Raw genomic sequence first — 13,892 nt, forward strand, 5'->3', positions numbered from 1 at the left:
TCACACTTACCTTTAACTCCCAACACAACTGTTTCATAGCAGACCCAATATCTCATCATTAAATCCAAAGACTTTTTTATTTTCTCATTTTACAGTAAATGACCTTTCCAGGATTTGACAAAGTTTTAGCGCCTTAGGAAATGACGTATTGCATTGGGCAAATCTGCTGCAAAAGACTTCTCTAAAAGCATTAAAAGCAAAGATGTCACTTTGAGGACTAAGGAGTGCCTGACCCAACCATGATATTCTTAATTGCCTCATGTGCATTTGAAAGCTGGGCAATGAATAAAAAAGACTGAAGAAGAATTGATGAGTTGAATTATGGTATTGGTGAACAATATTGAATATACCATGGACTGCCAGAAGAATGAACAAGTCTGTCTGGAAGAAGTACAGCCAGAGTGCTCCTTGGAAGCAAGGATGGCGAGACTTCATCTTGTGTACTTTGGACATATTATCAAGAGGGACCAGTTCCTGGAGAAGAACATTATGCTTGGTAAAGTAGAAGGTCAGTGAAAAAGAGAAAGACCCTAGATGAGATGGATTGATACAGTGGCTACAGCAATGGGCTCAAGCATAGTAATGATTGTGAGGATGGTGCAGGACTGGGCAATATTTCATTCTTTTGTACATAGGGTTGCTATGCTATGAGCTGGAACAGACTTGACGACCTAACAACAACTTCATTTGAGTGTGCGGACCTCTTAGCATCCCCCCATCTCTGCCGCTGCCTTTGTGGCTCCCTTTCCTTTCCTCCTCCTTCTCCATCTCCCTCTTCTCCCTTTCTCCTTCCCATTTTCCTCACCATCTTCTCACTCTCCTCCCACATACTTGCCCGCGTTCTTTGTATACACACACACACACACACACACAGACACAAACGTACACCAGCTATATTAAACTACTTACATGAGCTACGTTGTCTCTTAGCTCATGGTCTTCTTACATGCTTTTTCCTCTACTAGGAGTTATTCCCTCCTTCCTTCCCTTGACTTTGTTAGCTCCTACTCAGTATACATGTAATCCTCGACTTAAGATGAGGTTCTGTTTCTACAACTTCATAGTACATCAGTTCTGATGTAAGTCGATGTCATGGATTGAATTGTGTCCCTCAAAAAATATGTGTTAACTTGGTTAGGTCATGATTCCCAGTTTTGTGTGGTTGTCCTCCATTTTGTGATTGTAATTTTATGCTAAAGAGGATTAGGGTGGGATTGTAACACCACCCTTACTCAGGCCACCTCCCTGCTCCAATGTAAGGGAGTTTCCCTGGGGTGGGCCCTGCACCGCCTTTTATCTCTGTAGAGATAAAAGGAAAGGGAAGCAAACAGAGAGTTGGGGACCTCATACCACTAAGAAAGCAGATACCACTAAGAAAGCAGCTCTGGGAGCAGAGCACATCCTTTGGACATGGGGTCCCTGCACCTGAGAAGCTCCTCAACTAGGGGAAGAGTGAGGACAAGGACCTTCCTCCAGAGCCAACAGAGAGAGAAAGCCTTGCCCTGGCACCGACACCCTGAATTTGGACTTGTAACCTACTAGACTGTGAGAAAATAAATTACTCTTTGTTAAAGCCATCCACTTGTGCTATTTCTGTTATGGTAGCACTAGATACTGAAACAGTCTAATACCGTTTTTTTTTTTTTTTTCAATTTTTAATTATTGTTCCTTTATTATCAGTATATGAATCTGATCTTTGATCATCTTTGAGTGCACATCTGAGAATAACATCAGCAAATTACATGCTGCAACATTGTATGTAGTACATATTGCTAGCCATAAGATGTACCAAAAAAAAAAAAAAGTATGGTTGGTAACAGCATAAATTGGGGACTACCTGTATTGCTTCCTCCTGGAAAGCTTTCTCAACCCCCACAACTGGATTCAGATTCCCTGTATTATTTTCCATCTTAGCGCTTACTACACACTGTTGTCCACTTCTTTGACTACACTTGAAGCTCCTAGAAGGGCAGGGGCTGTTTTGTTTATCACAGTTCTCCAATGCCTTGTTCAATTCTTGGCAGCAGTAAACCTTCAATAAATTTATTTTGTATGAACGTATGAATATAGCTGAGTATCTCTCATCCTTTTGTTGTGAAGATTAGAGAAAAATGAATATAAAATGCCCAGCAAGGAGCCTGAACTAATAAGCATTCAAAAAATGATCACGGTAGTTGCTGGGGGTAGGGACTTCGCCTTAGCTCTAGTTGCATGCTCTTCTGAGTTTAATAACGCTTTGTACATAATAAGCACTTCATGTAGACAATGGCATTAAATATATGTTTACTGTGTTAAGTAGACAGATACATGATTAATTATTCTTCTGTGCCCATGTTTAAAATAAAAGTAATGCCTATCTTGAGGCTATGTTTATTTTCTACGGTGCATGGATTTTTTTTTTTCCTTCCAGACACAAAAGCGTTTTATACTGGTAATGTTTTTGAGAGAGTCCTTAGCATTCTTGTTGTTTTGTAGATGATAAGTTGCTATTGGACTTTAAATGCTTTCTCTGTCACCTAATACCTGTAACCTGGAGTTTGAAATAATCCATGAAAATATTTAAAGTTTAAAAGAAAAAAAATTCTGATGACAGGTTTTTGCTATATTCTTAAAGGTCTCTTGTTTTGAAATCCAAAGAATGTGTATTTACATGTTGTAAGAAAAATTATCATTTAAGTCTCTTAGTATTTAATCTGCAGTGTGGAAAACAAGTTAGAAAAAGTGTGTTTCTCTGAAATGTCTTCTTTTCTTTGTATCTTGTGCCCTGTATCTGGAGCAGCATCTCACTTTCATCAGCAACATTAAGAGATGATGAAAGAATGTCAGTGCTATCTCCTGAAATCAAATTTAAGGCTACAAAAGTCACCAGAAGTTCCCTTGATGGTTGTTTTCTTTTTGAGAGTAGTTGGAGGAAGGCAGTTCTAGAAACACAAAAGATGAAGAAAGGTAACTTCATTTTTATTTTATTTAAACATAGAAATGGTGCCATGAACTTACTTGGAGTTTTTAAGCAGTCAAGAGATGTTTTAAAATTTCTGTGACATTTATATAAGAATAATATCTTAAGTGCTCACTTTGGCAGCACAGATCCTAAAATTGGAACGATACAGAGAAGATTAGCATGGCCCCAGTGCAAGGATGACATGCAAATTTGTGAAGCTTTCCATATTTTTAAAGGTTTAAACACAGAAGAAAACATTCTTTGATGGTTATGAGGGTGGGGAGGGAGGGAGGGGGTATTCACTAACTAGATAGTGGACAAGAATTATCTTAGGTGAAGGGAAGGGAAACACACAATACAGGGGAAGTCAGCAAACTGGACTAAACCAAAAGCTAAGAAGTTTCTTGACTACAACCAAACACTTCAAGGGACAGATTAGCAGGGGCGGGGGCCTGGGGACCATGGTTTCCAGGGTCATCTAGGTCAATTGGCATAACAAAGTGTATTAGGAAAATGTTCTGCATCCCACTTTGGTGAGTGGCATCTGGGGTCTTAAAAGCTAATGAGTGGCTATCTGAGATACATCAGTTGGTCCCAACCCACCTGGAGCAAAGGAGAATGAAGAACACCAAAGACACAAGGATGATATTAGCCCAAGAGATAGAAAGGGGCACATAAACCAGAGACTCCAACAGCCTGAGACCAGAATAACTAGATGGTGCCCAGCTACCAGCAATGACCACCCTGACAGGAACACAACAGAGAGTCCCTGATGAAGCAGGAGATAAGTGGGATGCAGAACTCAAATTCTAGTAAAAAGATCAGACTTAATGGTCTGACTGAGACTGGAGGAACCCAAGAAGATATGGCCCCAAGACTCTCTGTTAACCCAGAACTAAAACCATTCCCAAAGCCAACTCTTCAGGCAAAGATTTAGACTAGACTATAAGACATAAAATGATACTCATGAAGAGTGTGCTTCTTAGTTCAAGTAGATACATGAGACTAAATGGGCAGCTTCTGTCCGGAGGCAAGATGAGACAGGAGCTGGTTGAATAGACTTGGAAAATCCGGGGTGGAAAGGAGTGCGCTGTCACATTATAGAGAGAGCAACTAGGGTCACATAACAATGTGTGTATAAATTTTTGTATGAGAAACTAACTTGAGCTGTAAACTTTCACTTAAAGCACAATAAATTTTGTTTTTCTATAAAAAAGAATATCTTAAGTTTTTGGAAAAAAACAATGAAAAAAATAAAATTAATTAATTCTGTGGCTCATGATAGAAACGAATTTTTTAAAACACTTCCCTTTGTATTCAATGTGGTACTATGTTGGGTCGTACAACTTTTCATAAATGTTTGTTTTTAATGACCTCAAGTTGGTTTTTCTATTTTAAGATACTCCAGATGTTTAAGTATACAGTATAAAGCTCTGCCAAAACTTTATTTTTCAGTGAGTTATATGTAGAGTATCTAATATCCTATATTTGCTCAATAAATACTAGTTTGAGAACTTTTGACATGTGTATGTGTGTATTAATTAATAGCTTTACACCCTCAATTTCAACCTGTGATTGTTTGTATTTGTTTATCATGGTTTCTACCTTCTGCTTTATTAATGGATATATAATTCTTAAAAATAGCAAAATGCAAGCTACTGAACTATCCCATCCCTCCTGCTGTTGAGTGTGTTGCTGTACGTTTTTTTCAACTTCCTTACCATCTTCCAGTTAAAGGTACTCAGAAGACACCAGCTTGATCCACCCTCCCTACCCCTGAAATCTAATCACTGAAAAAATAATTCATTTATTTTTTTGATTAGGAGAATTTTTTTTTTAAAGAGCAAAAGTCAAAGGTTGCAAATAGCATTTTGAACATTTGTATAACTTTAGTCCCATTAAATGCTATTTTTGTGGCCGCACTAGACTTGCTTTTTAACCTCTTAGTCTGCTTTTTCCATTTACTGCTTTCTTTTTGAAAAAAATTTTTTTAGCTTGATAATGCCCTTGTTGATGATATGTGAGGTCAGTAGGAGAAGCAATCTTGATGTTTCAGTGTTGCTGTTTATAGATTTGGTGTAGGATTTTGTACAGAGAAAATTCAAATCAATTCCTGAAATGAAATTCCTTTATTTCTCTTTACTAGTTCAAATGATCATGTATTTACAACCCTTAATTATCTATACACAAGCAGGAAAGTAGAAAGATTAAAAACAGCAGATAATTCAAGACTCTTGAAAGTGCTTTTTCACTTTACTTCAGTGTGAATGTATCTAATATTCTGGGAATTCTAATAGGAAACTCATGAAGGTAGAGGACAATGACTTGACTGTAGAGGATTTTTCTTATCCTAATTCCTGTCCTGTTTCCTTATTCCAATTCTTGATCAAGCCCTTAATCAACTCCTCCCTACTCTCCGTAGGCTAGGAATTGAAAGGCCCTTTCTTGGGAAAGGTGAGAGATAAATTAGAATTGCTTAATTTTCTTTACTTAAATGACTGATTTGATATATTTTATTATGCATTTTAGTATGTAGTAAAAGAGGTATAAATTTAATCAAGAAAAAAATACATATTACTATGATAATATTTTCAATTAGAATACACTACAGCTTTTGGTCTAGAAGATCTCAAGGAATGCGTCAAAATGCCATATTTACCAGGATTGCAAAGTTGCCAGAAAACTCTAAGTCCAGCTCCACTAGAAGTTCGTAGAAGACTGCTGCGTCCTGATACTGAGAGGCCCGAAGTCAGGTAGATCTTACTCTCTTTTTGAACATTTACTGTTTGCAATATTGCTGTATGTAGAGATTTTTCTGGCTAGTGAATTTTGATATTTCTTGCCTACTAATTTTTTTTCTATAAGGGATTTAATCAAAGTCAACAATTTTATTCAGTTAGACAAGTTAACAATTTTACTCAGTTTGACAAATAAGCACTTTTCTCTGTTTTCAAGTGGTATTGCTAAAAAGCATTTAAGGACTTTTAAAAATCTTTATTGCCCTAGCCTAGATCATGTCCATGAGAGCACTGGCATTTTTAGCGATTAAAAAAAAAAAAAAAAAAATCAACCCTACAATGTTAACATTTCTGTCCCCCGAGCATAGGACCTTGTGTTTCGTTTCCAGTCTGACTGGAAGAAGTGGGAGGAGGGATTCTGAATGGGATGCCAGCCTCCATGGGACTCAGCATTGACTATCAGGAATGAATTTATCAACCAGAAAAGTCCCACTGACAATTAAACACCTTATTATCGATACCTTTCCTTCTGTAAATCAGACTGACTGGCATATCATCTAAAGAAAACCCTGTCTCCAAAGGGATCTGTGTGTTAGTTAATAAGACAGTTTCATATTCTGTTCAGTTTCTGCTATGCTTTATTCATTTGTTTATTTATTGGATATTTATTGATTGTCTAATGTTTGTTCACTTTGCCAGCATAAAAAAAAGACAAAGGACTTGTAATATTCTGAGTTGCAACTTTCTTTGGCGGGGAGGTTTATATTTTCATATTATCTTCTTGCCATGTGAACTTTTTTGTTGTTGTTGTGTGCCTTCGAGTCAATTCCAACTCACGATGACCTCATATGACAGAATAGAACTGTCCCATAGCGCCTCCTAGGCTGTAATACTTACTGGAGCAGATTGACCTGTCTTTTCTCCAGTGGAGCAGCTGATGGGTTCAAACCTCCAACCTTTCAGTTAACAGTGCAGCCCTTAACCATTGCAGCACCAGGGCTCCTTAATAAAATGTGAAATCATCCATTTATACATATACACAAGCATTGGAGTTTAACAATACATTTCTTGAGTTTTACTATATTGTTGCTCTTGTTAAGTACTCTGGAAATAAATTCTGGTACTATAATGAGAGAACTAGAGCATATTTAAAAGTGAAAGTTGTGAATAACCTTTTATCTAAATTATGAATGTAAATAAGAACTTTGCAGAAATTTGGGGGGAAAAGAAAAATAGTTATCTGATAATCCATGCATCCTAACATATCTGTTTTGATTGTTGGGTGTTTTCTTCTACCCTTTTGCATTTTTATGAATTTTTTGCTGCAATTTTAATGTATTTACTGTATTTTTACTCAAATAATGCTCGTGTTCTATGTTTTTTGCCAACCATGCCCCCCCCCGAGGTATTTTTGTAAGTGTGCTATGCTAATTTTTTTTTTAAAAGGGCTTGATGAAGATTAGACTAAGGAAAAAGGACAGGAATTAGAATTTAAAAAATCTTCCACAGTAAAGTCATTGTCCTCTACCTTTCTACCTAATTAGAAAAAAAAAAAAAATTAGCATAGCATGTTTACAAAAATACCTTGCCAGGGGAGGGCTTAGTTGGAAAACAAAATGTAGAACGTGCATGTTATTTGTGTAAAAATATGGTAACAATTTTTTATTTTGCCTTTTTTAACTTAACATGGCATATGTACATTTTTTCATGTCACCCATATAGCCTTCAAATGCATCTTTACTAGCCAGATTATATTTCATTGGTGGATCCAGTTTATTTAACCAGCTCTTATTGTTGGACTTTTAAGTTGCTTTGACTTTTTTGGTTTTGTAAATAACACTGTAGTAAACAGTATCACACATGTAGCCTTTCCTATCATTAAAAATATTTTCTGAATATAGATTTTCAAATGATAAAAATGTGAAAAACAAAATTAGTCTTTCTGAAGTGAGATTATAATGAAACCAGGCCAAATCCGAGATGGTGGAGAGAAGATCCACCACCACCGGTTACTATCGAGTTGGTTCCAACTCGTGGTGACCCGATGTGTGCAGGGTAGAACTGCGCCATAGGGTTTTCATTTGCAAGCTTTTCTTCCGAGGTCCTGCTGGGTGGGTTCGAACAACCCATCAGTTAGTAGCCTAGCGCTTAACTGTTGGTGCCACCCAGAGACTACAAAAGGAAGAGTGGCAGGGATGCAGAAAAAAGAGCGGCCATTTGAAACATGAATATAAAACCTACTGTAAGGACAGTCAGTTCACAGCCTCGTCTAGATTCTTGTGTCTCTGACACTCAGTGCACTCTTATTTTTATTTTGAGAAAGGCATGAGGTTAAGCATATAGGGCTGCCCATTGGCAGTGGACTTTGGGCCAGTAGAGGCCAATCCTGTTACATTTCCTTCCATATATATGATCACCTTAAAGAAACTGGAAGCCTAAACAAAAAAGACACAGACAAATAAAACTTGTTGCTCTTGAGTTGATTCCAACTCATAGCAACCCTATTAGACAGAGTAGAACTGCCCCATAGGGTTTCCAAGGAGCGCCTGATGGATTTGAACTGCTGACCTTTTGGTGAGCAGCCATAGCTCTTAACCACTGTGCCAAGACAGTAGCCCTGGATTAGCCCATTCTGCCTCTTAATATTGAGTCATTTTGCTTCCTACTATTTCCACTCTATTACAGTTCCTTTTTTTCATTTACAATTTGTCTGCTTATGAAATGATTGCTGAACATTTTACTTTGACTTGAACGTGAATTTACTTAAGTTAATGAAGGATAATTTGAATCCATTTTATGGTGTTATAACCAGCGTTTCTTCATCTGTAAAGTGCAATAGTGGTGGCTAAGTGACGTAATGTATATGAAGTGCTTGGCAAACATAAATGTCTCTATTTTAGGCATTCTAACGAGAGCACGTTGAGTTGCCTACAAACATTTTATTCTCCTCTACGTACCGCACAGTGCCCTGTGAAAGAACAGCCCTGGCAAAGCAGGGAAGTACTCATTTTTGTTTGTTTTGTGTACAATACCTTACCCTCCTTTTTTTCTCCAAATGTGAATATTTGATTTAGAAACTCTGACAAAAGTCTAATGTTTTAGAACATTTCTTTAATGGCAACCAGAAGTTTTTAGTGAATCTGAAGACACAGTCTGGTAATATAACATAATAATCTTAGAGGTGAAGAGTATTTAAAAGTTGCTACTAACTTTTAAAGTTTAATAGAGTTACAAGAAATTTGGAGTTTTTGTGAGGGATCATCTCACCTAGAGCAGATTCAATCATGACATATTCCCCCTAGTCATCTGCTTTTTAGGTCAATTTCATTATGAATAAAAGTTAATTCTGGAAGAATTCAGATTTGGGTGGTTAACAGGTGAAAAGTATACAATCAAGTATAGTCGGTAGCTGCTCATCCAGATACTCTGTTGATCTTGATTTTCTTTTGCTTTGCATTGCCTGAGCCATGACCAGTGGGAGTTACGGTTAAAACCTGTGGGAAAAATTAGACATAGCTCTCATCGACTGGTAAAACTTATTAGCAAAACCTGAGATTTTGGGGTGGTTTATACCTGCTACTGATTGGATTAGTTATGATGGAAGGACTTTCATTTCATTAATGTTTAATTTCCATGTGATGTCATTAAAAAAAAAATGAGTTTCACTGAAAGCATGCTGCTTGCCTCTTGTATTTTTTAAAGTTAGTGCAGCCTGTGTTGATATAAAAGTGATTTTATGATAATATACCATTTTTAGGATAAAGAAGACCAGTGATACATGCAGCGAGACTGTAGTGCCACGTAAGGAGAAATCGAAAAGTAAGCTGACTCCTCTTATCCCCCCACGTCTTACTAGGTTGTTGCATAGTTATCTTTTTTTCACTTCCTTACTTTAAATGTTTTATTAATGCTTTTTTAAAGCTTTGTTTATTTTATAAACTTAGTGGATGTTGTGTTCATTATGTATACATATACCTTTACAGTCTCAGAACCCTGGGTGAGATGTGCCTTCATCACCTCTCACTTGGGCTATTGTGGTAGTCCACAATGCATTGAGTCTCTGACCTTTGCAATGCTTCTTCAACATTACCACAGAAGCCTAAAACCCTGGCCTCTAGTCCCACACGCTCTTCTTCAAAAGCTCTCAGTGACTTCCCATTAGCCACAGTCTGAAGTATAAACTCCTTAGCCTGGCATTGAACCCTCTGCCATCTTTCCCTAGCTTTCTTTTCCACCCTTATCCTCTAATTCATTTCTTTTTTAATTTTCATGAATCCTATGTACCTATGGTATCAAAATGCAGAAATGTATCTATATACCAACAGTTTTGGTTCCAAAAAGCTACTCTTAAATCTATTTCTTCCTACATCTTTGGTGACTAAGACGGTTTCCAGAGCAAAGGTATATTTCTACCATATATGGAGTGGGACTTTGTCCTCTGAAGCTTTAAAATCAGGCATTCTCACCTCCTCATTTTAGATACATTTGATCAGAATTTTCTTCTTTGAAAATAGACACCAAAAAATCTGAGGCAAGTAATTACCCTTTTTAATGATGGTAGCACAGTGGTTAAGTGCTTGGCTGCTACTTGAAAGGCCAGCGGTTCAAATCCACCAGACACTCTGCAACAGAAAGATGTGGCAGTCAGATTCCATAAAGATTACAGCCTTGGAGGCCCTATGTTGTTGTTTTTAGGTGCCATGGAATTGGTTCTGACTCATAGCGACCCTATGTGCAACAGAACTGAACACTGCCCAGTCCTGCTCCATCGTCACAAACCCTGTGGGGCAATTCTCTTCTGTCCTATAGGGTCACTATGAGTTAGAATCGACTTGACAGCAACAGGAGTTTTAATGACATCAACGAGGTTGTGGCACAGCTCAAAATAAGAAGAAACAGCTGCAAACATCCTTTAATAATCAGAAAGTGGAATGTACGAAGTATAAATCCAGGGAAAATTGAAAGTCATCAAAAATGAAATAGAATGCATAAAGATTGATGTCTTAGTTATTAGTGAGCTGAAATGGACTGGCTTTGGCCATTTTGAATCAGACAATCGTATGGTCTACCATGTTGGGAATGACAAACTGAAGAGGAATGGTGTCACATTCATCATCAAAAAGAACATTCCAAGATCCAGCCTGAAGTACAACGTTGTCAGTGATAGGATAATATTCACAAACCTACAAGAAAGACCAATTAATATGACTATTACTCAAATTAGTGCACCAACTGCTAGTGCCAAAGATGAAAAAATTGAAGATTTTTACCAGCTTCTGCAGTCTGAAATTGATGAAACATACAATTAAGATGCACTGATAATTACTGGGGATTGGAATGTGAAAGTTAGAAATAAAGAAGGATCAGAAGTTGGAAAATATGGTCTTGGTGATGGAAACAACTTGGGAGATTATGTGATAGAATTTTGCAAGACCAATGACTATTGTAAATATTTTTTTCAAAACATAAATGGTGACTATATACATGGACCTCGCCAGAAGGAATACACAGGAATCCAATAGACTACCTCTGTGGGAAGAGACGATGGAGAAACTCAGTATCAACAAGGCTAGGGATCAACTGCAGAACAGACCATCAGGTGATCATAGGCAAGTTCAGGTTGAAGCTGAAGAAAATTAAAACAAGTCCACAAGAGCCAAAGTACAACCTTCAGTGTATCTCACCTGAATTTGGAGATCTTCTGAAGAATAGATTTGATGCATTGAACACTAATGACAGAATACCAGACAAGTTGTGGCTTGCCATCAAGGACATCATACATGAAGAAAAGAAAAGGTCATCAAAAAGACAGAAATGAAAGGAAAGACCAAAGTAGCTGTCAGATGAGATTCTGAAACTTGGCTTAAGTGAATGGAAGAAATGGTGAAGTAAAGGGGCTGAACAGAAGATTTCAAAGGGCAACTTGGAAAGACAAAGTAAAGTAGTATAATGAAATGTGCAAAGACCTGAAGTTAGAAAGCCAAAAAGGAAGAACATGCTGGACATTTCTGAAGCTGAAAGAACTGAAGAAAAAGATTCAGGCTTCTAGTTGCAATATTGAAGGATTCTGTGGAAAAAATATTGAAAGATGCAGGAAGTATGAAAAGAAGATGGAAGGAATACACAGAGTCACTGTACCAAAAAGAATTGGTTGACGTTCAACCATTTCAGGAGGTAGCATATGATCAGGAACTGACGATATTGAAGGAAGAAGTCCAAGCTGCACTGAAGTCATTGGTGAAAAACAAGGCTCCAGGAATTGACCGAATACCAATTGAGATGTTTCAACAAACAGATGCACTGCTGGAGGCGCTTACTCGTCTATGCCAAGAAATCTGGAAGACCGATACCTGGACAACTGACTGGAAGAGGCCCATATTTGTGCCCATTCCAAAGAAAGGTGATCCAACAGAATGCGGAAATTATCAAACAATATCATTAATAACACACGCAAGTAAAATTTTGCTGAAGATAATTCAAAAATGGTTGCAACAGTACATCAACAGGGAACTGCCAAAAATTCAAGCTGGATTCAGAAGAGGATGTGGAACCAGGCATATCATTACTGCTGTCAGATGGATCCTGGCTGAAAGAAGAGAGTACCAGAAAGATGTTTACCTGTGTTTTATTGACTATGCAAAGGCATTTCACTGTGTGGATCATAAGAAATTATGTATAACATCACAAAGAATGGGAATTCTAGAACACTTAGTTGTGCTCATGTGGAACATGTACATAGACCAAGAGGCAGTCTTTCAGACAGAACAAGGGGATACTTCGTGGTTTAAAATCTGGAAAGGTATGCATCAGGTTTGTGTCCTTTCACCACACTTATTCAATCTGTATGCTGAGCAAATAATCCAAGAAGCTGGACTACATGAAGAAGAATGTAACATCAGGATTGGAGAAAGACTCAATAACAACCTGCAATATACAAATGATAAAACACTGTTTGCTGAAAGTGAAGAGAACTTGAAGCATTTACCGATGAAGATCAAAGACTACAGCCTTCAGAATGGATTGCACCTCAACATAAAGAAAACAAAAGCTCCCATAATAAGCAGTATCATGATAAACAGAGAAAATATTGAAAGTTGTTGAGGACTTCATTTGACTTGAATTTGCAATAAATGCCTATGGAAGCTGCAGTCAAGATATCAAACAACATATTGCATTGGGCAAATCTGCTGCAGAAGACCTCTTTAAAGTGTTGAAAAGCAAAGATATCACTTTGAGGACTAAGGTGTGCCTGCCCCATGGCATGGTATTTTCAATTGACTCATATGCATGCAAAAGCTGGACAGTGAGTAAGGAAGACTGAAGAAGAATTGATGCCTTTGAATTATGGTGTTGGGGAAGGATATTGAATATACCATGCACTGCCAGAAGAATGAACAAGTTGTCTTGAAAGAACTACAGCCAGAGTGCTCCTTGGAAGCGAGGATAGTGAAACTTCATCTCACATACTTTGAACATGTTGTCGGAAGGGACCAGTCCCTAAAGAAGGACATCAGGCTTGGTAAGGTAGAGAGTCAGTGAAAAAGAGGAAGACCCTCGACAAGACGGATTGACACAGTGGCTGCAACAATGGTCTCAAACATAGAAACAATTGTGAGGATGGCGTAGGAATGGACAGTGTTTAGTTCTTTTGTACATAGGGTCACTATGAGTCGGGACCAGTGGATGACACTTAACAGCAACAGTAACTTTACTCTGAAGGGGCTTTGGGGTACCTTTCTGAACAGAAGGAAGATCCCTGCTCTTATGGAGCTTACATTTTAGTGGGGAAATATACCCAATACAAACACTAAATATATTAAGTTCATCATATTTCAACAAGTACTTATGTATTTATGGAACTGTTTATATATTTATGGAAGACATAACATGTTGCAGAAACTGACATAGGTACTGCAGCGATACAAAGGTGAATAAGACACAGTACTTGTCCTGTGTACATAGGTCGCTATGAGTCGGAACCAACTCAACGGCACCTAACAACAACTTGCCCTGAAAGAGCCATGAAGTTGGCCTACTGAAAAAAAGGCAGGCAAGTGTTCATTTGAGCCTAGATGCAAAGCAAATATCTTTTGTTCTTATTAGCATTTATATTTTTATTTTATGCTGCCTGTTTATTACAGAAGTTGTTTATAGTATATGAAAATTCAGAGAAAGGAAATATATAAGGACAGGTCCATGTGTATAGTTGCTGT

The 13,892-nt window shown here is 37.6% G+C and overlaps 1 protein-coding gene and 1 non-coding gene across 2 annotated transcripts in view; both read left to right on the plus strand.

Moving 5' to 3' along the window:
• Positions 1 to 13,892, plus strand: part of C15H8orf89 (chromosome 15 C8orf89 homolog) — a 70,618-nt gene that overhangs the window by 43,722 nt on the left and 13,004 nt on the right. Inside the window, exons 2-4 of the mRNA XM_049853719.1 lie at positions 2,780 to 2,946; positions 5,541 to 5,694; positions 9,437 to 9,498. Of these exons, the coding sequence (XP_049709676.1) occupies positions 2,820 to 2,946; positions 5,541 to 5,694; positions 9,437 to 9,498 (343 nt within the window). The 5' untranslated portion in view covers positions 2,780 to 2,819. The remainder of the gene's footprint in view (positions 1 to 2,779; positions 2,947 to 5,540; positions 5,695 to 9,436; positions 9,499 to 13,892) is intronic.
• LOC126059092 (U6 spliceosomal RNA) lies at positions 3,067 to 3,173 on the plus strand. Its single transcript, XR_007513357.1, has one exon. It is a non-coding gene; the product is annotated as a U6 spliceosomal RNA (small nuclear RNA).

The sequence above is a fragment of the Elephas maximus genome, chromosome 15 (assembly GCF_024166365.1).
Source record: "Elephas maximus indicus isolate mEleMax1 chromosome 15, mEleMax1 primary haplotype, whole genome shotgun sequence".
Classification (NCBI taxonomy): Eukaryota; Metazoa; Chordata; class Mammalia; order Proboscidea; family Elephantidae; genus Elephas; species Elephas maximus.